General features: G+C 51.6%; 1 protein-coding gene and 1 long non-coding RNA gene across 5 annotated transcripts; one reads left to right on the plus strand and one right to left on the minus strand.

Moving 5' to 3' along the window:
- Positions 1-1,577: 1,577 nt before the first annotated feature.
- Positions 1,578-22,631, minus strand: LOC123588963. Of its 4 annotated transcripts, none has more exons than XR_006708095.1 (4): positions 22,535-22,631; positions 18,174-18,304; positions 17,819-17,975; positions 1,578-1,804 (listed from the first exon to the last, which is right to left on the minus strand). It is a non-coding gene; the product is annotated as an uncharacterized LOC123588963 (long non-coding RNA). The 4 variants fall into 4 exon arrangements; XR_006708096.1 differs by lacking the exon at positions 1,578-1,804 and adding an exon at positions 11,178-12,286; XR_006708094.1 differs by lacking the exon at positions 1,578-1,804 and having other exon boundaries at positions 14,590-17,975.
- On the plus strand, positions 2,880-4,648 carry NUPR1 (nuclear protein 1, transcriptional regulator). The gene is made up of 3 exons (XM_045460408.1): positions 2,880-3,239; positions 3,641-3,790; positions 4,352-4,648. The coding sequence occupies exons 1-2, from the start codon at positions 3,128-3,130 to the stop codon at positions 3,775-3,777; spliced, it is 249 nt and encodes an 82-aa protein (XP_045316364.1). The 5' UTR covers positions 2,880-3,127; the 3' UTR covers positions 3,778-3,790; positions 4,352-4,648.
- Positions 22,632-22,687: the final 56 nt, after the last annotated feature.

The following is a 22,687-nucleotide window of genomic DNA, read 5'->3' on the forward strand; positions in this document are numbered from 1 at the left end:
TAATCCTTCTAACAATCCCACCAGGTAGGTATCATCGTTAATCTCATCTTACAGATGAGGAAACTGAGACACAGAGAGGCTAAATAACTTCTCTCAGGGCACAAAACGAACAGGTACAAGAACCAAGCTTTGGACCCAAGCAGAGCCTACTCCTTTAGCCACTAACTGAACCAAACCAGGATTGCATTCGAGTGGGGACCTATCACGTAGAGGGAAACAAAGAAAAAAGGATATTTCCATCAGTGATCTCTATGGGGAAAGTATAATAAAATGAGGGTCATGGGGTAAAAATGGGGAATCCTTAGCACCCAGCCTGGTCCAAAGCAAGTCCTAATCATTCCAGGGGAAGGGAGGAGGGACAGGGAGGGCGGAAGGAAGGAATCCCTGACAGGTGCTTCCCTAGGCACGGCCGCCAAAAGCTTGCCAGTGTTTGGCCAGCCGTGCTGATCTAGAACCAGGCTGGAACTGGGGTCAGGTAGACCTCGGGAGGGATCCTTCACCACTCACCAGCCGCGTGACCTTGAGCAAGTTGCTCTCGGAGCTTCAATTTCCCTTCTCGAAAGATCGGAGGAAATAGCGATCTACACTGTGCCGGCTCAGGACAAAGGCCTGTCGCACCTAGTGGTTCTGTCACCATCTTCCCCGTGCAGCTGAGCCGATGCAAAGTCAGAAGGGAGCCCAGGATCTTGCAGCTCGTACAGGGGCCTGGGCAGCTCGGGATTTTGGAGGGTGGGGGGTGTTCTTGGTAGTGACCACGACAGGGGGCAGACGTTTGTCCTGCTAGACAGTCATGAAGCTCCTTTACAAGGACGTGAGGCTAGAACGTACTCCATCACATGCAGTGGTGAAGTCCACTGCCTTGTAGGAACCGCGTATTTCCTCATTGTCTCCACCTTAATTTGCCTGCGTGTGGCATCTTGGTTTAAGGTTATTTTCCTCTGCCCCTGATCATCTGGTCTGGGATGGACTCGTGGCAAGGAAAAATTCTTCCCCTGTCCTTCAGAAGCTTCCAGCTGGCCTAAGAATTGAATGGACACGAGACAGATAAACAACAGGAAAAAGCGAAGTTTTATTATGCATGCGTGGGGGCCCCCGTCATGAAATTGAGACCTAACAAAAATGACCAAAGCAGGCGGTTTTTATCCTTTTCGATGAAGAGACCATAAATCCATGAGGAATTGAAAGGAGAAAGAGAACTTAACTTGGGGAGCTTTAATTTGTAAGCAATTCTAAACAGATTTTGGGCTGGGATAGGAAATGAGGAAAAAAATCACGGATGTCTTGGCTCTAAATTTCCTATGTCTGGTGATCAGGGTGTCTCTTTACCTCCTTAACTTTCACCTGGGAGATTTATTTCCTGCTCTCGGCGACTGAGGAGGGTCTGCCCTTCTCACCACAGGTTGTCTCTGAAGTAACTTTTATTTAAAATAACCAATATGCTAGGGGTGCCTGGGTGGCTTCGTTGGTTACGCATTTGACTCTTGGTTTCAGCTCAGGTCACGAGCTCACCGTTCGTGGGTTCGAGCCCTGCATCGGGCTCTACACTGACCGTGTGGGCCTGCTTGGGATTCTCTCTCTCTCCCTTTCTCTCTGCCTCTCCGCCCCTCTCTCTCTCAACAATAAACATTGAAAAAATAAAATAAAATAAAATAAAATAAAATAAAATAAAATAGCCAATATGCTGAAGCGACACATTGTGGGGCGGCCTGCCCTCGGTCCGTCGGTGATTGTCCCAAGCTCTGTTTTATTCAGGTGACCTCACTTTCATTTCCTGGATGTTCAGGAATTCACATATCAACCAAACCTGAAAAACAAAAACTAAAGTTAATTCTGGCTCAGGCTAGGGAGAAACGGGAGCAGAAGTGCCTCTTCGTGTTAAACACAGAACGAGACTGGGTTATTACAGGGTTTTGGGGGAGGTAAAATTTAGGCAGCACTGAGAGGGAACGGTGTTTGAATGGGCTCACAGCGAGGTGGGCAAGTGAGCAGAGAATTTAAACATCTGGCTAAGCCCGAGAAGGTCCTCAGCCCCGGCCCTGGGATTTGGCACATAAACCCCAGGGAAAGTGTGAGTGGGCCACCCCGGCTGTGGCCCTCTCTGGGTCAGCTCAACCCACACGAGCAGATCCCTTCAGGCAAGTGTGGATTTCCATGGTTTGAAAGACATTATTGCAGCAAAAGTGGGTTTCCTTTCACGTTGCCTTCCCATTACGGTGACGGCATCATTGAGTTGTTTGGAAATTGTGCGAATAACTCATAGGGAAGCTAAGACCGTAGGAGCGTGCCAGGCACTGTCGCAAGTGTCCTTCCTTGAGGTGTCTCATTCGATTCTCTCACCAACCCTGGGAAGTCAATGCAATGGTTATCATCTTCATTTGTACAGAGGAGAAAACCGAGGCACAGAGAGGTTAAGTGACTTGTCTGGGGTCACCCAGGAAGTAGTGGACCAGAGGTTTGAACCCAGGGCAGCTGGCTCCAGAATCTTCACTTTTAACCCTCCCTGTTGGGTGAGGGAACTACCTAGGGACCCACTCCATCACCACACACACCCCCCCCCCTCTTCCCAGCTCGGGATATGAAGGGGGCTTTCCAGATGTTTCTTATCAAAAAGGATGTTGGGTGTGTTCGGGGTGAGAACAGCTGACCTATTTCATGGAGTGTTCTTCATAATCTGCCACCAGGGTCCTGCGTCCAAGGCAGAATTGGGATGGGGTCAGCTGTGTGGCAGGGGGCAGGAGACGGACAGGAAGGAGTCGGCCAGGTGAGGCCCTCCGATCCCCACTGGCCTTGATCCCAAGGATTGTTTATGTTCAGACTCTGCCTCTTTCCTCCTCCTCCCTGAGGGGCGGGGATCTCCTCTGTGGAAAAATACCCAGCTGGGCGAGCCCCAGTGAGAGGGAGGAGGCGAGGGGAAGGGGCTGGGACTCACAGGACCGACTCTTTTCCCCTCTCGTGATTGCTGTTTACTGGGTCGGGTTCTGGGAAAGGGCCAGATTGCATCAGACAGGGCCTGGGGAGGACACGTGGCCTTATAAGTTGGGGCCCGTGAACAGGGAGGTGTCAGGAAACCAGACACAAACAAAGCGTTGGGAGACGGCAGGGAGACAGCAAGGGAAAGTCAGGTGTGATGGCCACCTTCCCACAAGCAGCCAGCCCGGCCCAGCAGCCCCCAGGTCCGGAGGACGAAGACCTCAGCCTGGATGAGTATGACCTCTATAACCTGGCTCCTTCTTACCTGGGTAAGGTCTGGCCCGGTCACCTTCCTGGTCCCTTACCTTCTACCCCCACCCCCCCACTAGGATTCCTCCTTGGACTCCTCCCCACCCCCCACCCTTCTCTAACCTGTTCCCTTGACCCCTCCAGTCACCCCTTCCAACCCCTCTTCCCCTTAGTGCTGCCCTGCTCAGCCCTGGGACCTCACACGCCCCTAGAATTTGGGAGCAACAACAGATCACGGGGGCCCCTCATTTCACAGATGGGGAGACAGGGGTTACAAGTGCCCCAAAGCTATATGGTGACCACTCTCCAGTCCGCTTCCTCCAACCCATGCTCTTTCCACCCCGCACTCCCAACCCCCTGCCTCTCCTTGGATGTATCAGGCCTCCGTCCACCTCACCTCGGCCTCTTGACTGGTTCCCAGGAGCAGGAGGTCGGAAAGGTCGCAGCAAGAGAGAAGCTGCCGCCAACACCAACCGCCCCAGCCCCGGTGGCCACGAGAGGAAGCTGGTGACCAAGCTTCAGAACACGGAGCGGAAAAAGCGAGGGGCACGGTCTTGAGGCAGAGCTGGAGGTAAAGAGTCAGGGGTAGAAGTCCCTCTGCCTCCAAAAGACATGCCTGAATGTGTGTGGTCAGGTGGGGAGCAAGGTTCCAAGAACTGTCGTCTCGGGGTGCCTGGGTGGCTCAGTCAGTTGGGTGTCTGACTTCAGCTCAGGTCATGGTCTTGTGCTTCATGGACCCAAGCCCCGCGTCGGGCTCCGTGCTGACAGCTCAGAACCTGGAGCCTGCTTCGGGTTCTGTGTCTCCTTCTCTCTCTGCCCCTCCCCTGCTCACACTCTGTCTCTCTCCCTCTCTCAAAAATAAACATTAAAAAATTTAAAAAGAAAAAAAAAAGAACGATTGTCTCAACATAGAATAAAATGAGACACACATCGGACTCTGAGTTTCCTGGTGGCCAGAGCAAAAGGGGAAACACAGAACCTTTGCAATTAATTGGAGGGAAATTTGGTTTACGGAGAGGGTAACAGAGGCCCAGAGAGGATAGGGTCCTTCTCTGGAGACCCACAGCAAGTGACCGGGAGAGGAAGAGTTAGAACCCAGAATTAGAACTGTCACTCTCTTTCCTTGCCCCAGATGAGGCTACAGCACGGATACCACACAGCAATGGAGACAGGACTGCGGAGAATTGGCACCTGGGGGAGGGATCCAGGCCTGCCTGCCCTCCCACTCCACCCCAGGACTTACCCTACCTGACTAGGCTCTGAGGGGCCACCAAGCCCCAGAAAAAGGACAAGCTAGGGGTGGGGAGCAAGATGAAGGGAATGGAGAGGCAGCGTCACGAAAGGTACCCCCCACCCCAAAGGAAAGACACCAAAGAAACTGGAACCCCTTAAGGGTGGCAAGGACAATAAACAAAATTCAGCAGTTGCAGCTTGTGTGTGGAATTTTGTCCCCCCCTCCCTCTGTGTGGTTTTGTTTGTTTCTCGTCCCTGCCTGCATATGTCTGCCTCTGCGTGAACCAACAAGAACGGTTTTTGTCTTGGGTTATATGTGTCTGGGAGAGGGCGTCCCCGGTTTGGTAGGGACGGGTAGAGGCCAGCCTGGCTGCTTTGTTTTATTTTGGTGCGCAGAGGTTTTGGCAAATGTGCCTCTGTGGTCTCTTAGGAAATGCACGGAAATGTCCTGTTTCCTTGTCATGCTGCCTGTGAAAGAAGCCCCCTCCCCAGACCCTCCCCAGCTCCTCTCCCTTTTCAGAATAAACAATCTTACTGATCATGTCATTTTCATATAAAACCACCTTTTGAAGTGACTGTTCTTTATGGTGCCGTCTGCAAAACGGTGAACACCGAGATTTAGAACATGAAGGGACTTGCCCCAGGTTACTCGGGGGCTGCTGTACTGAAGTCTCAAAACGGGATAGAAAGTTCTCTCTCTGTCACGTAGCAGCTCCAACAGTCAGTACTCTTGGGCTAAAATGACAACTTGACCACGTCAGGGATTCCAGCTACTTTGAACTCATTGTTCCGCCACGCTCCAAACATGGCTTCCACTTTGGGGTCCACACTCGCTGCTTCGGCGTCTGCCACCAATCAGATCTGCATCTCAACCCGTGGAAAGGGAGTGGGGGAAGCCACACCAATTCATTTTGAAGACCATGACCTAAAAGTAGAATACGTCACATCTGGCCAGAATTTAATCGCATGGCCACGCCCAACTACCGGAGAGGTTGGGAGACATAGTATTCAGGTGCTTAGCCACGCGTTCGCCAAAACTTGGGGAGGGCGGGGGTGTGAATACTGGGGAAAAAACTGACAAGAAACATTTTCCACCGGCAGACTCAGCACAAGGCAGGGGGGTGGGGTGGGGAGAAATCCCTAGGTCTGGTCCTGGGCAAAGCATTTTTCTTTTTCTCCTGCCCTTCCATATAAGCCCTAGGCTGCACAACTTGGAGGCAATTGTTCTTAGTTAGGGACCTAAGAATATGAACAGAGGAAGGCCTCAGCCCAGCACAGATCTGGTGTGTCAGCTTTAGAAAATCATGGCAACAGCCCCCAGGTAATTGGGCTACTACTCTGTGACAGGTGTTTTACAGGCACTGTTCCATTTCACCCTTACACTAATCCAATAGGCATAATGTTATCTGATCCTCTTTTACAAACCAGAAAACCGAGGTTAAGAGAAGTTAAGTAATTTGCCCAAAGTCACACAGCCACAACTTGGAGGAGCTGGGATTTTGAACTTAGGTCCGTCTAATTTTTGAAGCCCGGGTCTTTCCCTTTTTACTATATGCCTGAGGATAACCTGTACGACAATGTGGAATCCTAGATGTTAGTTCATTTCTGGTTAATTACTACTCCTTCTGAGCCTGTTTCTTTTCCTGTCAAAAGGTCTACTTCAAAGGAGAAAACAAAGGCTGCAAAGCGCTGTGTCTGTGGCCGAACGTGGCCACTCCCCGTCTTCTGGGTCCTTTGACACTTTGCCAGGAGGCCCCATATGCTACCCTCACTCCTGGCCTGTGATTGGCCCTCCCTGGCCTCGCCCTACCTTGGCACAAACTCTGCCTGAGAGGCCTTTACGTGGCTGTTCCGGGAACCAGATAATTCTTGGAATTACTGAATGTTTGGATCCGAAAGGATCCTGGATGTGAGAGCCCCACTCTGCCCTTCGCGGAAGGGAAAATCAAGGCCTGATGGGGCAGGGGCTAAAACTCATACGAAGACTGGGGATGCAGTCAGGACAAGAACCTGTTCTTGACTCTACCTGTCCAGAACACCCCTCTACTGTTCCACCCACTTTTTACCCCCCTTTTTTTTGGTCCCCTAGTTGCATGTAATGTCTGTCTCCTTAGTTTCTAGGCGTCCTCCTGAGAACAGGGATGACTGACTTCTATTTCCCCGTGGGAGCTTGCGGAAGTTTCCCCACCAGGTTGCCACAATTCTAAGGATTCCCAGCTCCTTGCCGAGAATCTGGAAACTCACTACGGGGTTTGCTTCACCAACACCTAGTCCTCTTCTGCCCACTCAGCTCTCAGGGCTGTGCATTTTTTCCAATTTCTAAAGCACCCAAAGTTGATTTTAACTGGCACTCCTTAAAGGTAATGCCAGTACTAGGAAGAGTCATGGCCACCATCCTGGATGGTCTGCCTGAGGCTTTTCCCCGCCTCATCTTTCACACAGCACTTTCTTGATTTCTGCCCTACGTGCATTTAGGCTGTACCATTATTTGCCTAGAATTTTTCAAATTACCTCCTTACCTTTTCCCCTCAAACGCACTTTAAAAGGAGACTACATCACCACCCAAACTGGAAAACCACAATCACTTGTCCTAACTCGAAGATCGTAGAAAGACACCTAAGATCACTTCTTTCAGTCCACCTGCGCACACCTCGGATGACCTTGTGTGCTAAGGGTCACGGGCGTTCACACTCGGAGAAACACGGGTTGTTTCGGAGCCAGACACTCCGCCGGGTGCTCTGCACACATGGGGGAAGGCCGCCTTGTACTCACCCGGTCGCGGGTGCGTTAAAGACACGGCTGCCTGGCTTCCCCTCCCAGAGAGTCTGATTTCGTTGGTCCGAGGTGGAGGCCGGGCCTTGGGAGTTGGGAGAGTGAGTCTAACGTGCAGTGAAGCGTGAAGGCGTCAGGTGCACGGGGCTTTTGTCTCACACTGCACTTCACAAATAGGGTCATCACTGCAAGCGCTCCCAAGCCACATGCTCTCCTTCCCGTGGGGCCTTGCCACCCTCCTATCGAATGGGAGACAGGGGACTGTGCTCCTTTTGAACGTGGGGGGAACTTTGCTCTCTGGGGTTCTTGGAGCGCAGTCACCCTGCTGCAAGAAAGTCCGAAGCGACACACGTGGAGACACGACACGGAAAGGCCACGTGCTGATGTCATTCTGGTCTTCAGCCCCGCGGAAGTCCCAGCTGAAAGCCATCCTCCGGCTCCAGACGTGTGAGCAAAGGGAACCCGCTGGCGATTTCCAGCCCCAGCCGCCGTGTCACCTCTGGCGTCTGAGTCTTCCCGGATGAGGCCCAACAACATATTGGGGCACCAGAGACAAGCCAGCTCTAATTCCCCACCCACGGACGCAGCGCGTGACCAAACGGTCATTTCACAGCCTGACGTTTCGGGATGGTTTGTTACACGGCAATAGTGACTGGAACAGCCTCAGGGTCCCCCGGGCCCAAGTCCAGATCCCATCTGCAAGTGGGGCTCGAACTCACAAATCGTGAGATCATGACCTGAGCCGAAGTCAGATGCTCATCCAACTGAGCCTCCCCGGCGCCCCAGTTTATCCTGCACCTTAATTTCCACATCTGTAGACAGGAGATGAAAAGTACACCCACCCCCTGGAATGGTTTTGAGGAGGAAATGGAGTCTCTCAAGCACTTAGCAGGGCACCTGACCCAGAACAAGACCTTAAGGAAACGGCAGAGAAGCAGACACAATGGGCTCTGGACCCAGACTCTGTGGGTTCAAGTCCCTGCTCCCTCGTCCTCTGTGTGACCTTGGGCCGCTTACCTGACCTTTCTAGTCTCAGTTTCCCCACATGTAAAGTAGGAATTCCAGGAACATAAACACGGGGTCCTTGCTGCGATTAAGCAAGGAAGTGTTGCAAAGTGCATAGTAAGCAGCATGTAAGTGCTTGATTAAAACAGTGACCTGGAGACAGAGTTCTGGCGTGCAAGAAATGCAATCTATTGTTGAAGTTGATACACAGTGCTCCTTTTCTGCTGGCAGCAGGTGTCTGATGGGGTCAGTTTGCCCTCCTTTCTCTCCTTTCTCCAGGGTTGATCAGGAGCAGAGCTGGGAAGGGGCGTGGAATGCTCAAGGCCTCAACATCCCCTTGGTACATTGCCATCTGCCACCGTGTCCCTGCCACTGCCCTTCCTGTCCTTTCTTTTCTTTTTTTTTATCTTAATGTTTATTTATTTATTTTGTGAGACAGCGACCACAAGCAGGGTAGAGGCAGAGAGAGATAATCCCAAGCAGGCTCCACGCTGTCAGCACAGAGCCCCATGAGGGGCTCAAACTCATGAACCATGAGATCATGACCTTAGCTAAAATCAGGAGTCAGATGCTTAACTGACTGAGCCACCAGGCACCCCCTTGTCCTTTCTGTTTGTTGTTTACGATCAACCCTCACAGCCCTGCTCTTTGTGTGCTCCGGGCCACCTCCCACACCTGGGGGCAGGGATACATCTGGGGCCTGTCCTCCACTGGAAAAGGGGGCACAGTCCCTTCCGTCCTCAGATCTCTCCATACTGTTCAAAACGAGCGTGGCCTGGACTCTGTGGAGACACGCCAGTTCTAACTTCTCCTCCTTTCCTTTTCAAATTGCTTCCCTTCTTCCCTGACTCGGGGAGTACCTTAAAGTTGGCCCCACCCCCACCCCATCCACCTTGCTATTCGGGTCGCTGCGATCCTCTGTGCCTTCAGTCCCCCACGGCTGTTGAACTAAAAATGAAACCGTACTGACATCCCTTCGCCGTAGCAATGAAAGCCACATGGTCCTCACTGACTTACCAGGAATGGGATGAACATCAAAGGAGATGTGGGGAAACTCCACCTTGGTTTGTGTACAAAAATTGCACGGTGATGGATGGTAACCGGTGATCACTGGTGGGTGATCACTCTGTAGTGCATACCAACGACGAATTATCACGTTACACCTGAAACTTACATGTTACACACCAACTTGACTTCCATAATAAAGCATAAAAATATTATTCAACCACAGCAATTATTATTTTTTTAAATGTATATATTTTTAAGGTTTATTTATTTATTTTTGAGAGAGGGAGCGTGGGGGGGGGGAGGGGCAGAGAGAGAAGGAGACAGAATCCCAAGCAGGCTCCACACTGTCTGCACAGAGCCGGATGCCCGGCTCAAACTCACAAACATGAGATCATGACCTGAGCCGAAACCAAGAGTCGGACGCCCAACCAACGGAGCCACCCAGGTGCTCCGCATGGTAATTATTATTATCACACTTTGGCAAATGCCAGAATCCTGTGGGAGGGCAAAGGCCTGGGTTATGGGTTCACTGGCGGTCACAGGCTGAGCTGGGAGTAGACTCGGTGTGCTGATTCCCACGTCCAAGCTTTCCAGAGAGCTCTGTGGCCTTCAGGGAGTGCCAGGCTGGAGAAAGCAAAGAAGGAAGAACAACCCATCCCCAGAGTCCCTGAGCCAGCAGTCTGCCCCACACAGGGGTACCTTTCCCCAGGGGCCAGACACAACGCCCAGGTCTCTGACAACTAGAAGCACTTCCTTTTCTGTGTAAAAGAAGGTACACTTTTCTTTTTTCTTTTTTATAATTTTTTTAATGTTTATTTATTTTTGACAGAGACAGGGCATGAGCGGGGGAGGGGCAGAGAGAGAGAGAGAGACACAGGATCTGAAGCAGGCTCCAGGCTCTGAGCTGTCAGCACAAAGCCTGACGCGGGGCTCGAACCCACGAACCGCGAGACCATGCCCTGAGCCGAAATCCAATGCTCGACCGACTGAGCCACCCAGGCGTCCCTATACTTTGCTTTTCTGATTACAAAAGCAGTGAATGCTGTGGAATCAGAAGATGAGCACCATCCCCTTGGGTTCAGTCCTCCTGACTGAACACATCCTCCCTCTAACTTTTGCCTTACATTTGAGTTATAAAATTGAAGTTCATTTGTAATCATTTCACGGAATGCTTACACCAGCTCTGTGCAGGCTTATCCTGTTCTCTCTTTTCTGGAGAACTGGTTTGGAGAAGTTTTGTTGGAGTGTGTGTGTGTGTGTGTGTGTGTGTGTTTTACTGTTTGAGGAAATAATCATTTATTCCTTCGACACATATTTATGGAGCCAGGGAATATTCTAGAAGCTATGAGTACAACAGTAAACCAGTTCTCTTCTCATGGAGTTCACATTCCAGTGGGGACAAACAATAAAAGTGAACAAAGAAAAGAATTTCAGCAGGGTGTGTGCAATTTAAAATGCCTCAGTTGCGAGGGGGCACCTGGGTGGCTCAGTAAGTTGAGCGTCCCACTTCGGCTCAGGCCATGATCTCGTGGTCCGTGAGTTTGAGCCCTGGGTCAGGCTCTGTGTTGACAGCTCAGAGCCCGGAGCCCGCTTTCGGATTCTGTGTCTTCCTCTCTTTCTGCCCCTCCCCACTCATGCTCTGTCTCTCTCTCTCTCTCGCTGTCCGTCAAAAATAAATGAACATTAAAAAAAAATAAAACAGGGGCGCCTGGGTGGCGCAGTCGGTTAAGCGTCCGACTTCAGCCAGGTCACGATCTCGCGGTCCGTGAGTTCAAGCCCCGCGTCAGGCTCTGGGCTGATGGCTCAGAGCCTGGAGCCTGTTTCCGATTCTGTGTCTCCCTCTCTCTCTGCCCCTCCCCCGCTCATGCTCTGTCTCTCTCTGTCCCAAAAATAAATAAATGTTGAAAAAAAAAAATTTAAAAAAAAAAATAAATAAATAAAACATGCCTTGGTTAGGGAAAGCCTCACTGAGACGTGAGGGCCTTTAAGTGAAGACCAGAAGGAAGTTAGGGAGTCATTTGTGCTGAAATTCCTCTTTATTAAAAGAGCACATAGTACCCATCTAACATACTATGCATTTTGCTTATTAATTTATTGTCCGGGGTGAGGGGAGGTGACCGCTGGCAGCCAAGAAGCCCGAGGCACTAAGGGCAGGGGCTCAGTGACCAGAGGCAGAAGGCAGGGCCTGGGCTGGGTGACCTAAGTGTCCTCTCTTCTGCTTTCGCTGACCCCTCCTCCCCTAAGCCTGGTGCTTTGGGCCCCTCCATGGAGCAGGTGCACTGCCCTGGGGAGTCTCCTAAAGGTGTTCTGGGGACGCCCTCTCTGTCACCATCCTCCTTAACATGCTTCCCCACTGCCCATTTGACACAGTCCATATTCTTGAGTGTGGTGTTCAGACCCCAACCACCCGCCCCTCAGGCTAAGTTCTTCTTCAGGGCTGGTCAAGTAGGTGCACAATAAACATTCGTGGACGAGTGTGTCAGGACTAGTCTCGCTTCACAGCGCTCTTTTTACTGGGGACGTTTCTCCTCCCGCCCCGTCCTGTCAGAGTCCTACTAATTCCCAACAATCAGTGTTGCCTTCCAGAGTTTTCCCCCATCTGATTGCCCGACAGAGTTGACCCACCCCACAACCTCACCGGGCAAATATAGTCCTCACCCCCATTTTGCAGATGCAGAAACCGAGGCTGAAAAGGAACGCGATTCGCTAGGTCTGGGTCAGAGATTCTCACCTGCAGGAAGCTTCCTCTGTTTCTCACGAGAACCACCCTCTCCTCACCCCGAACCCCATGCTCCTCTGTACCTCCTGCTGCAGTCTGGCCTATTTTAGGGCTGTGTTGACGTCTGCTCCCCCTTGAATGAGAACGGTGTTGGAGTCAGTATATCTGCTGCTTCTATAGGAGTTGTCTGGGCCTGCCCTGCTCTCCTCCTCTGGGACCGGGCGGTCAGTTGGATTCTGGGGCTCAGACCAGCAAGGACAGCGGTGAGGGCACGAGGTCCTGACCAGCAATCTCTGCGAGAGGGTCCTGGGAGCAGGGCTGGTCTATCACCTGCAGAGGAGAGTGTGAGCCAGGATGGGGGTCCGGGAGGTGGAAGGGGCGGGGCCTGACATAGCTGTGACCTCTGACCTCTACTCCAGCTTCCCCTCTGGCAGCAAGGACCCTGTCTCCCTTGGGAGACACCCCCTACCCCTCTGCTCCTGAGGGGTTCCTGGTATTTACAGAAAGCTTGGAGTGCATATTCCTACTCCCGGACAGGTGAGAGGTTCTGGACTTTGGGGGAATGGCCATGAGATTCCTGGTGGGATGTGTGGAGCCCCGGGGGCGGGGGGGGGTGGCTGGGAGGCTCCCTGGGTCCCACCCTCTCTTATTTGCCCCTCTCCTCTGCCCTCTTTCAGTGTCACTGTTTCCTGCATTCTTCTGGCTGCTCATCACAGTCACCCTGGCAAGATCCTCGGTGCAAGGGAACACGGAGAGGACCCTAGGGTGGGGAGGCCGGGCCAGTAGGGCTCCTGGCACTTTTAGTGAATGCAGGAGGGATTATCTCTTTATCAAGATTGAACCCTGGGGCGCCTAGGTGGCTCAGTGGGTTAAGCGTCCGGCTTTGGCTCAGGCCACGATCTCATGGTTTGTGAGTTCGAGCCCCGCATCGGGTTCCTCACTGACCGTGCAAAGCCTGGTTGGAATTCTCTCTCTCTCTCTCTCTCTCTCTCTCTCCCCGCCCCCCCCCATGCTCTCTCTCTGCCCCTTCCCCACTTGCATCTGTGCTCGCACTCTCTCTCTCAAAAATAAATAAATAGGGGCGCCTGGGTGGCACAGTCGGTTAAGCGTCCGACTTCAGCCAGGTCACGATCTCGCGGTCCGTGAGTTCGAGCCCCGCATCGGGCTCTGGGCTGATGGCTCAGAGCCTGGAGCCTGTTTCCGATTCTGTGTCTCCCTCTCTCTCTGCCCCTCCCCCGTTCATGCTCTGTCTCTCTCTGTCCCAAAAATAAATAAACGTTGAAAAAAAAAATTAAAAAAATTTAAAAAAAAATAAAAAATAAATAAATAAATAAATAAACTTAAAAAAAAAAATTTCGAACCCTGGCACCATTTGGAGAGGAGGCCTCAGGGGTAGGCCTCTTGCTATCTTTTGCTCCTGAGCAGGGTTTCTGTTTTCTGGCCCCTCTTCTTTTCTGTGTCCTCCGCAATTAGAGGCCGTTGGTGCCAGTGATCAGGAGCATGAACTGCCACGGCTGTAGTGGAATTGAAATTTGCTAAGAGACTATAACTTAAATGTTCTCACCAAAAAAAAAGGGGGGGTTGGGATACGAGGTGATGGATTGTTCATTAACGCCAAGGGAGAAACACATTCACGGTGTTTACACGTATCAGATCAGCACCTCGTACACTTTAGCTTATAATTTTATTTGTCAATTAGACTTCCATAAGGGGGGGGGGGGAGGATGTGGCCTCTCAAGCTGTTCTGTTTTGATTCAAATTTCAGTCCTGCTACTGTTGTGTTATCAACCTTGGTTTCCTCATCCGTAAACTGGATTGTTTTGAGAAATACACGAGTTTGGGCGTGTAAAGCCATTAGAGCAATGTCTGATGTATAGAGAAGGTTCAAAACGCTAACCGCTCTGCTAGGCGGTATAGTATAAGTGGTTAAAAAGACCAGAGGTCCAGGGTTCAAGTCCCAGAGCTGCCGCTTACTAGCTGGGTAACCTTGGGCACAAAGCCTGAACCCCTCTGGGCCTCAGTTTCCTCTTCATATAATGAATATAAATAATAATACCTCCAGCATAGGGATTCCATGAGCCAGTAGTTGAAAAGTACCTGGGCACATAGAAGCATTTGATTACATTTTACATCACTTTAATTTGTATAATTTTATAATTATAATATAATTTTAACTTTATTCCATTCAGTATAAGTTCCGTGAAGGCAGAACATTCCATTGGCCCCATTCACTGCTGAACTCAAATATCTAGAACAATGCCTGGACATACCGAGTTGGTGCTCGGTAAATTTTGACCAAGCATCTACTCTGTTTTCACGTTGTCCTTTCTATCTGAAACGCTCTCTCCACTGGCTTCTAACAGAGGGCTCTTTCTACTACACGATGTATTTGCCTTTATCCTTTAACAAAAATCTGGTCTGTGATTTTTGACATTGGAAATCCATTGTGAAGGTGGCTCAAAGCAGGGGAGGGGAAACACAGCTCCAAATAGCTTAAGCAGAAAAGAAGAGGGGCGCCTGGGTGCCTCAGTCGGTTAAATGTCCAACTTCGGCTCAGCTCACGATCTCACGGTTCGTGGGTTCAAGCCCCACATCAGGCTGTGTGACAGCTCAGAGCCTGGAGCCTGCTTCGGATTCCGTGTCTCCTCTCTTTCTGCCCCTCCTCCTCCCCCACTCACACTCTCTCTCGAAAATAAATAAACATTAAAAAAAATATATTTTTTAGAGATTCACTCACGAAACTAAACTTTTCAAAGTAATCGCTTCAGGAAGAGCTGGATCCAGGAGCTCGAAGTAACTTGGAAGACCCTTGTCTCCCTCTCTGGCTCTCAGCTCTACTTTCCAAAGTCAGTTCCAGACTGAGGCAGAGTCTTCCCTCACGGCAGCCAACAGCAGGTTCAAGTTCACATCCTGCCTGTTTAGTCACAGCTGCAGACCGGTAAGTTACAAACTGCCCTGCTTTGCCTCTGGTCTCCCACGTGTATCCAGTCTTCTCAGCTAGGTGGCCGCCTCTGGGGGCAGGGACCATGGTTGACACACCTCAGTACTCAATCCCTAATTCTGTCTTCCCCTCTCCTACCCCAAGGGGAAAGAGTGGAAGTTGTTCACATCAATATTGGCAGCAGGACTCATGTCTGAGGAGGTGGGTCTGGAGGAGGTCTGGGGAAGACCCTAGGGGCCTTGGGAAGGGCCCAGAATGTGCAGAAAAATTGAAAAGCTAAGAGACTAACATCTAGATCTTAGGGGTCTTAGTGTAGGTGGGAACAGGAGGCGACAGTCCTCAAGCCATAGAGGGAGAAAGGCATTCATGAAAAGATGAAACACCAGATGGAGGTACAAGGAGCCCGTTATTTGAAGAGCTGAGGAAGGTGTTCTACACAGAGGGAATAGCAGGTACAAAGGCCCTGAGGTAGGAGTGCGCCTGGAGTGTTTGTGGGGCAGCCAGAAGGTGTGGGAGGGAATAAAGGAGGTCAGTGGGAAGGATCACCAGGGCTTTGTAAGCCATTCAGAGGGTTTTGCTTTCACTGAGTGGAATGAGAAGCCACGGGGACCCTTAAGGCCAGGACCAAAACTGAGGCAGGAGCAAGAAAAGTGGGTGGGTTGTATATATTCTTTTGTATGAATCACATAAGACATAAAACTATAAGCAGTGGGTGCATACCATTCCGGGGGAGCCACCTGGGGGTTTCACATGCAGTGGGCCAGACGAGTGAGGGACACGGCAGCCACGGGTGGCTGAGACCCCCGCAGAGGCTGCGGGGTGACAGCTCTGGGTGGGGCGTAGGGCCCGGTGTCAGCCTCCGAGCTTAGGGCCGCCGGAGGCCTGGTGTGTGCTCGGGCCTGCGCCCCTCCCTCAGACACCTGGCGTGACCCGTCCGGGGGCTCAGCCCAGGGACTGTCTCCATTCCAGGTCTTCTTCATAGACAGGATGAAGCCTCCCCTGGCCTGGGAGGTGAGTCCCACCCACTGGCTCTCATATTTGAGGCTGTCCACACCCTGGCCCAGGGCCCAATTGGCTGGCTCCCGGCGATTTCTGTTTCTGGCCCGAATTCTGCCCTGACGCATGTTTCTGGGTCACTAGGTCCCCTCTGCCTGTGCCCTCACCACTCACAGCCCCAACCGTCCCTAATTCGTAAGATGTGACTGCAGCCTTTTCTGTTCCTTACCCTCTTCTTCCCACTCTCCTTCCACCTTTTTTCGTCCGTGGAGGGCAACCATGCCTTGTATTTATTAATGACAACTAACATTTCTTTCCTTATACCTGTTGTCTTACCACATGCCAGGCCCTGGTTCCAACCTCTTGGTAAATAATAGCTCATTAAATCATCTAAACAGTCTTAGGAGCTTGTATTATTTGCCTCATGTTATAGCTGGCAAAGCAGGCACAGAGAGGTTAAGTAACTTGCCTAAGATCACACAGCTACTCAGTGGGAGCCATTTATGTGCGTAATCGTCACCGCAGTCCCATCCGGCAAATAAGTAGCCTCCCACCTAGTAGATGAGCCAAGAACAGGGGGATTTCAGGCCTCGCCAAAGGTCGTACTTGACCAAAGGAAGTATAGGGGCTGTGAAAGCAGCGTAGGACTGACTCCCAAGTGGGGCCCTGACCCGTGACCCCCTATGTCTCCCAAGTTCACCTCCATGTCTGAGCTGGGAGGTGGGCAGGCCTGGGATCGCAAGCCTCATCTTACAAATGGAGAAACTGAAGCCAAGAGTGTTTGGGCCGCTCTCTTTCAAGAGGGTACACTTGGTGGGGGAAGGGCAAGCAGGGCCGGGACTTGAACCGGGGACTTTTTACCCCCAGGCCGGTGATTTTTCCTCGACAGCCCTGCCTCCTGGGTTTCAAACTCTTCCTTCCTGGCACTCCACAGAGCTGGTGTCCCACCTTCTCCCCCACACCCTGCGTGGCTCAGTCTTCCCGCCCCTGCATTCCTGCGTCACGCACACAGAACGCCCCGCGATAAATATCTCATCACTAGTGCGTCCCCCACCCCCACCCCTTTGTCTCAGCCCTCCCTAGGTGTCTGCCATGGCCTTGAGGCCTTTTTTCTCTCTGACAGGGAAAAAAGAGATGGGATCGAGGGAGAGAAGCCCTTTCCCCTTGCCAGACTCCCCCGCCCCAGGTCGGGAGTCGCATAGGAGACACCTCATCTAGAGGCAGCCCCCAGGGTCGGTGGGAAGGGGCGTGGCGAGGGCATGCTGCAGAAAGAATGACTGACCTTGGGTGTGGTGTGGGGTGCATGGGTACAACAGGAGAGAAGTCAGGTGATGGGGGCTGGGGCTCTGGGATGTTCCACCTCCACGCTCAGGGGGGAAGGGGTGGGCGCTGTGCCTGGGCTCAGGGTCTCACCACCTGTGTTTGGGAGCCTCCGAGGTGTGCCCCCAGCTCCAGACTGGCCCCACCTCCCCCCAGCCTTCCTGCCTTCAGCGAAGCCCAGCTCGATTTAACCGAGGGGTTAGTTCCAAGTCTCGGAGTTGACATCAGAGGGCCCAGGGATTCCCCTCACCAGCCCGAGCTGAAAACAAGGGACTTGAGTTCCAGGCTTCGCCCTGTCACTGATCTGCTGTGTCGACTCTGAATCGAGACTTCCCCTCCCTGATTCCATCCTGATGTCACATCTGAAGCTTCTAACTTCTACTTCCTGGGCGCAGGATTCCCATGCAACCCCATGGAGTGTCCCGTGGGGTCAGAGCTCTAACGGGGTACTTGGGAAATGATCAGAAATGTGGCAGATGGCTCTTTTCTCTCTCTTTTAAATCATCTAGGTTTTCATTTCCCTACGTAATAATAGGGGCAGCATTTGAAACCTGCTACTGCTTCTCAATGAGGAACCTGAGGTCCGGAGCTGGCCAGTGACTCACCTGAGGTCACCAGAAGTATCAGCTACACCCTGGAGTCCATAGAGCTCCGGGATCTTGGTTTCCTTTCCAGCAGTTCTCAGCCTTCACCACATCCCTTCGATTTCCTGCTGCTCCCAGCCCAAGCCTCAGCTCACCAGCCAAGATCCATTCGTGGCAACTGAGGCCCAGGTAGACAGAGACAGGCTCAGGCCCCTCCTCCAAGGATATAGACAGAGGCTGCCCAACCCGCCACGCCCCGCCACCACCCCGCACCTCTCCTCATCGGCCCTCTGGTTTCTTGGCAAGGCTCTGCCAAGATCATCAGCCCAGGGCCGTGGCCAGCAGCCCAGAAAACCCCATTTCCATTCTTCAGTACCTGTCTGGAGCCTTGGCAGAGTCGGGGAAGGCTGACAGCAAGACCTCAGGGCTCGGCAGTGGGTCCCAGACCTCCCGCTCTAGGAGGGCAACTGACAGGGCGCCAGCCGTGAGTAGAACTTGCATTAGGCACTGTGATAAAAGACAGATTTGTTTGCTGATTGGCTAAGAAGCTGCTATTGTTAGCTACGGGGGATATATCAGTGCACATAACTGGCAAACATTCCCACCCTTGGGGAGCTCGCGCTCTAGTGCATAGAGAGAGACAAAAAAGAGAGAAAATGTTAAATATTTTTAAGGGTGTTTTCTCTTTTTTGAGAGACAGAGACAGAGACAGCACAAGTGGGGAGGAGCAGAGAGAGAGAGAGAGAGAATATCCCAAGCAGGCCCCATACTGCCAGCGCAGAGCTTGCTGTGGGGCTCGAACCCATGAAGCCGTGAGATCGTGACCTGAGCCGAAAGCAAGTGTCGGACACTTAACCGAATGAGTCACCCAGGAGGTCAAAAATGTTAGATATTTTTAAATGTTATGGAGAAATACAATGCAGGGAAAGGGATAGAAAGTGTATGTAAGAGACACAGGCAAATAATTAAAGTGAACAGTTATTAAAGATAACGTCTTCAAACTATGATTACATGGGATTTCTGGAATTTAATGAAGGGAATCTATAAAAAAATAAGAAAAAAATAATAATGAACAATTTAAAGTTTACTCTCTGAGGGGCACCTGGGTGGCTCAGTCAGGTGAGCGTCCAACTTCGGCTTGGGTCATGATCTCCCGGTTCGTGGGTTCGAGCCCCACGTTGGACTCCTTGCTGACAACTTGGAGCCTGGAGCCTGCTTCAGATTCTGTGTCTCCCTCTCTCTCTCTGCCCCTCCCCTATCTGCACTCTTCTGTCTCTCTCTCTCTCAAAAATAAAAATTAAAAAGCTATAAATAGGGACGCCTGGGTGACTAAGTCGGTTAAGCACCTGACTTCAGCTTGGGTTATGATCTCGCAGCTTATGAATTTGAGCCTCACATCGTGCTCTGTGCTGACAGCTCAGAGCCTGGAGCCTGCTTCGGATTCTTGTGTCTCCTTTTCTCTCTGCCCCTCCCCCGCTCATACTCTGTCGCTCTCTCTCTCTCTCAAAAATAAATAAAAACATGGGGCGCCTGGGTGGCTCAGTCGGTTAAGCATCCGACTTAGGCTCAGGTCATGATCTCCCGGTCTGTGGGTTCAAGCCCCGTGTCGGGCTCTGTGCTGACAGCTCAGAGCCTGGAGCCTGTTTCGGATTCTGTGTCTCCCTCTTTCTTTGACCCTCTCCTGTTCATGCTCTCTCTCTCTCTCTGTCTCAAAAAATAAAATAAATGTTAAAAAAAAAATTAAAAAATAAATAAATGAAAAATGTTAAAAAAAAATTTAAAAATAAATAAATAAAAACATTATACAATTTTTAAAGAGTATAAATAAATAAAGTTTACTCTCTGAAATGAAGACAAAAATAAAGATGTTCACTGTCACATCTAATTAACATGGTACTAAAATACCCAGCTAGAAAAAACAAGGCCACACAAATAATGTGTACTTTTTTTTTTTTAATTTTTTTTTCAACGTTTATTTATTTTTGGGACAGAGAGAGACAGAGCATGAACGGGGGAGGGGCAGAGAGAGAGGGAGACACAGAATCGGAAACCGGCTCCAGGCTCTGAGCCATCAGCCCAGAGCCCGACGCGGGGCTCGAACTCACGGACCGCGAGATCGTGACCTGGCTGAAGTCGGACGCTCAACCGACTGCGCCACCCAGGCGCCCCATAATGTGTATTTTTTAAAGGTATAAAATCTGGAAAAGGCACCACTTGCCCTTTATAACCAGGAACAAAGTAGGACAAACTACAAATTAATGATCTTGAACTCATGAAGGCGCTGAGGTCACAGGGCTAAGATCGGACCTCACATTCAGAATAGGACGATCCCTTCGGTCAGCAATAGAACGTTTATTTGCTTAGGGCGGACACTGATCAATACCATATAAACTGACGAAAATATTAATCTAAAATTTTGTTTTAACGAAACCCACTGCAAATAAAAATAGATTAAAAATGAGTATGTTCAAAAAAAAAAAAAAAGATAAGCTATGTAAACGCCAATCAAAAAGAGCAGGACCGGTTGAATTAATTAAAAAAAAAAAAAAGTAAGCTTCAGGGAAAAAGAGGGAATATTATCAGGGAGAAAGAGAGACATTACATTCTGATAAAAGGGTCGGCTCTTCAAAAAGGCATCACCGTCCTAGGGGTGTATCTGCCTAAATAACAGCGCTTCAAAGCAGTTGAGAGAAATCGATGCATCTAAAAGGGAAAATGGATAGATCCACAGTTACAGTTGGAAATTGCAACATTTCTTTCTAGAACAAAGAAAAGAGAAAGTGCCAGGGACCGGGCTGCATATTTTAATAGGGTAGTCAGTGAGGACTCCATCTGAGAAGGTGACGTTTGAGCGGGGATCGAAAGAAGAGAGTGGGCTTTGCAGATATCTGGAAGAAGAGCCTTCCAGGCAGAAGGGACAGCAAGCGCAAAGGCCCTGAGGCAGGAGCATGCATGCCTGGCAATGAGGGAGCCGGGATGGCTGGAGTGGTGTGAGCGAGGATAGAATAAGCAAGAGAAATAAAAATGAAACGTCTGTTGGAGACAGGATTTATGGCAGGAAGGAATGAGCTATTCAGGGGAGGAAGCCCGTGACAAGGGGTAGGTTCAGAAAAGGTTGAGGAGAGGGAACTCCAGAGAAGGCAGTGGGACATTCTAGGCAAAGAGAGGAGCGTGTGCAAAGGCAAGCAAGTCTGAGGTGGTTCATCATGTCCAAGCATGAAGCTCCAGTTGCCAGAGCAGAAATAGGGCAGGGGCCAGGAATGAGGCTGTGGGAGTCAGCTGCAGCCAGATTGAGAAGGGCAGAGACGCAACAAGAGACAGGAGGTCTTGAAGAACCATCAGAGAAGGTCGGGAGGATCAGGAGGTTGTGGTGAGAGAGCGGGTGATGGGGTTCGAGGTTCGAGAGGTACGGCAGTTCTGGGTACCGGCAAAGGGTGGGGAGTGGTTGCATCAGAGGGTGAGTGGGGTGGCATGCCTCCAGGGTGGCTGCAGGACTTGGGGATGGGAGGAAGACCGACCAGGGCCTGCGTCTGTCCTCACGATCAGTCTCAGGACGTTTGGGACCCCCCACAGTGGGGAGCCTCAGCTGCGTGGGATGTGGGAGAATGAGCTGTCACCACTGGGGGACGCGGCAAGCGAAACCCGTCTGGGCTAGGCAGGTGCCAGCCGCTCTTCCTTTTCCTTCTCCTCCAAGCAGCCCTCTGGGACTGCTCCCCGAAATGTACTGGTACTTCCCTGGCAGTTGGTTCCAGGCGGCCCCGATGGGCAGGGCCTGTGTAGAGCCGAGGAGGCAGACTACAGGAAGGGAAAGCCCCCATGGTTTCTGTCTCACTGCAGGGACCCAACAGGGAAACCCCACGGATCCCAAAAGGAAAGTGGGCCTCGGGGAAGACCAAGAAACCCCCATCGTGTCCCTGAAGATGGAAAATCCAGGGTGGGGTGAAGGGTGGAACCGTGCTGGAAGGGAGACCTGTCGTTGAGGCAGCCCAGCCCTGACAGCCATCCACAGAGCAGAAACACACAGGGCAGGATTACTCTGGGACCTGGCTGAGCCCCATCCTGACCTCACACAACCCCAACCTGGTGAGCCGTGACCCTGGTCATCGAGGGAGCTCTTATCCCAGCCCAGGCCTGAGCCCTGACCTGAGTCACAGGCTCTGTCAGAAGCTCGGCCACAGCCTGAGCTCTGGGCCCAATCTGGACTGAGGTCTAAGCTCAACCCCGATGGGTCCCAAGCAGAGCCTCCGGGTCATTGACGGCTCTGACCCCAAACACAGGCAGAGCTAGGATGTTGGCCCTAGACAAAGTTCTAGACCAAGTCCAGCCCTAGTAGACCAAGTCCTGATCATGGTTACAGACCGAGATCTAATCCCAGATCTTACTCTGGCCAAAGACAGAGCCCTCGGCCCATTCTCACCTGCCCTGCTCCTGCCTGTAGACTGAGCCCTGCCCCTGCCCGGACTGGGGCCCCACTGCTCCACACAAAGCCCCCCTCCCAGCCCCCTCAGCGACTTCCCCGCTTCCTTCGCACTCCCTCACTCAGCCATCTGGTAAACCAGAAAAGAGTAGGATGACTCAAAACCCCAAGTCCTCTCCGATGGGCAATCCCCTTACCTGGCCGTCCATCTTTTGCCAGACAGTGAGCTGGTGGTGGCATAGGATGATGATGACAGAGCAGAGGAACAGGAGGGGTTGAGGGTCCAGGACCCATCACCAGCCCCTAGAGCAGTGACTCACCCGGGAGTGGGGATGCGAGGGGAGGAAATGTCCTAGGAGCTCAGCAGGGGGTCCGGAGCTTGGATTGACCGAAACCCTAGCTTCCCGCCACCCCCTCCACCCCCCCTGCTGCACCTCCCGCCCCCTCTGGGAAGGGAAATGACATTTCCCCAT

The sequence above is a fragment of the Leopardus geoffroyi genome, chromosome E3 (assembly GCF_018350155.1).
Source record: "Leopardus geoffroyi isolate Oge1 chromosome E3, O.geoffroyi_Oge1_pat1.0, whole genome shotgun sequence".
NCBI lineage: Eukaryota > Metazoa > Chordata > Mammalia > Carnivora > Felidae > Leopardus > Leopardus geoffroyi.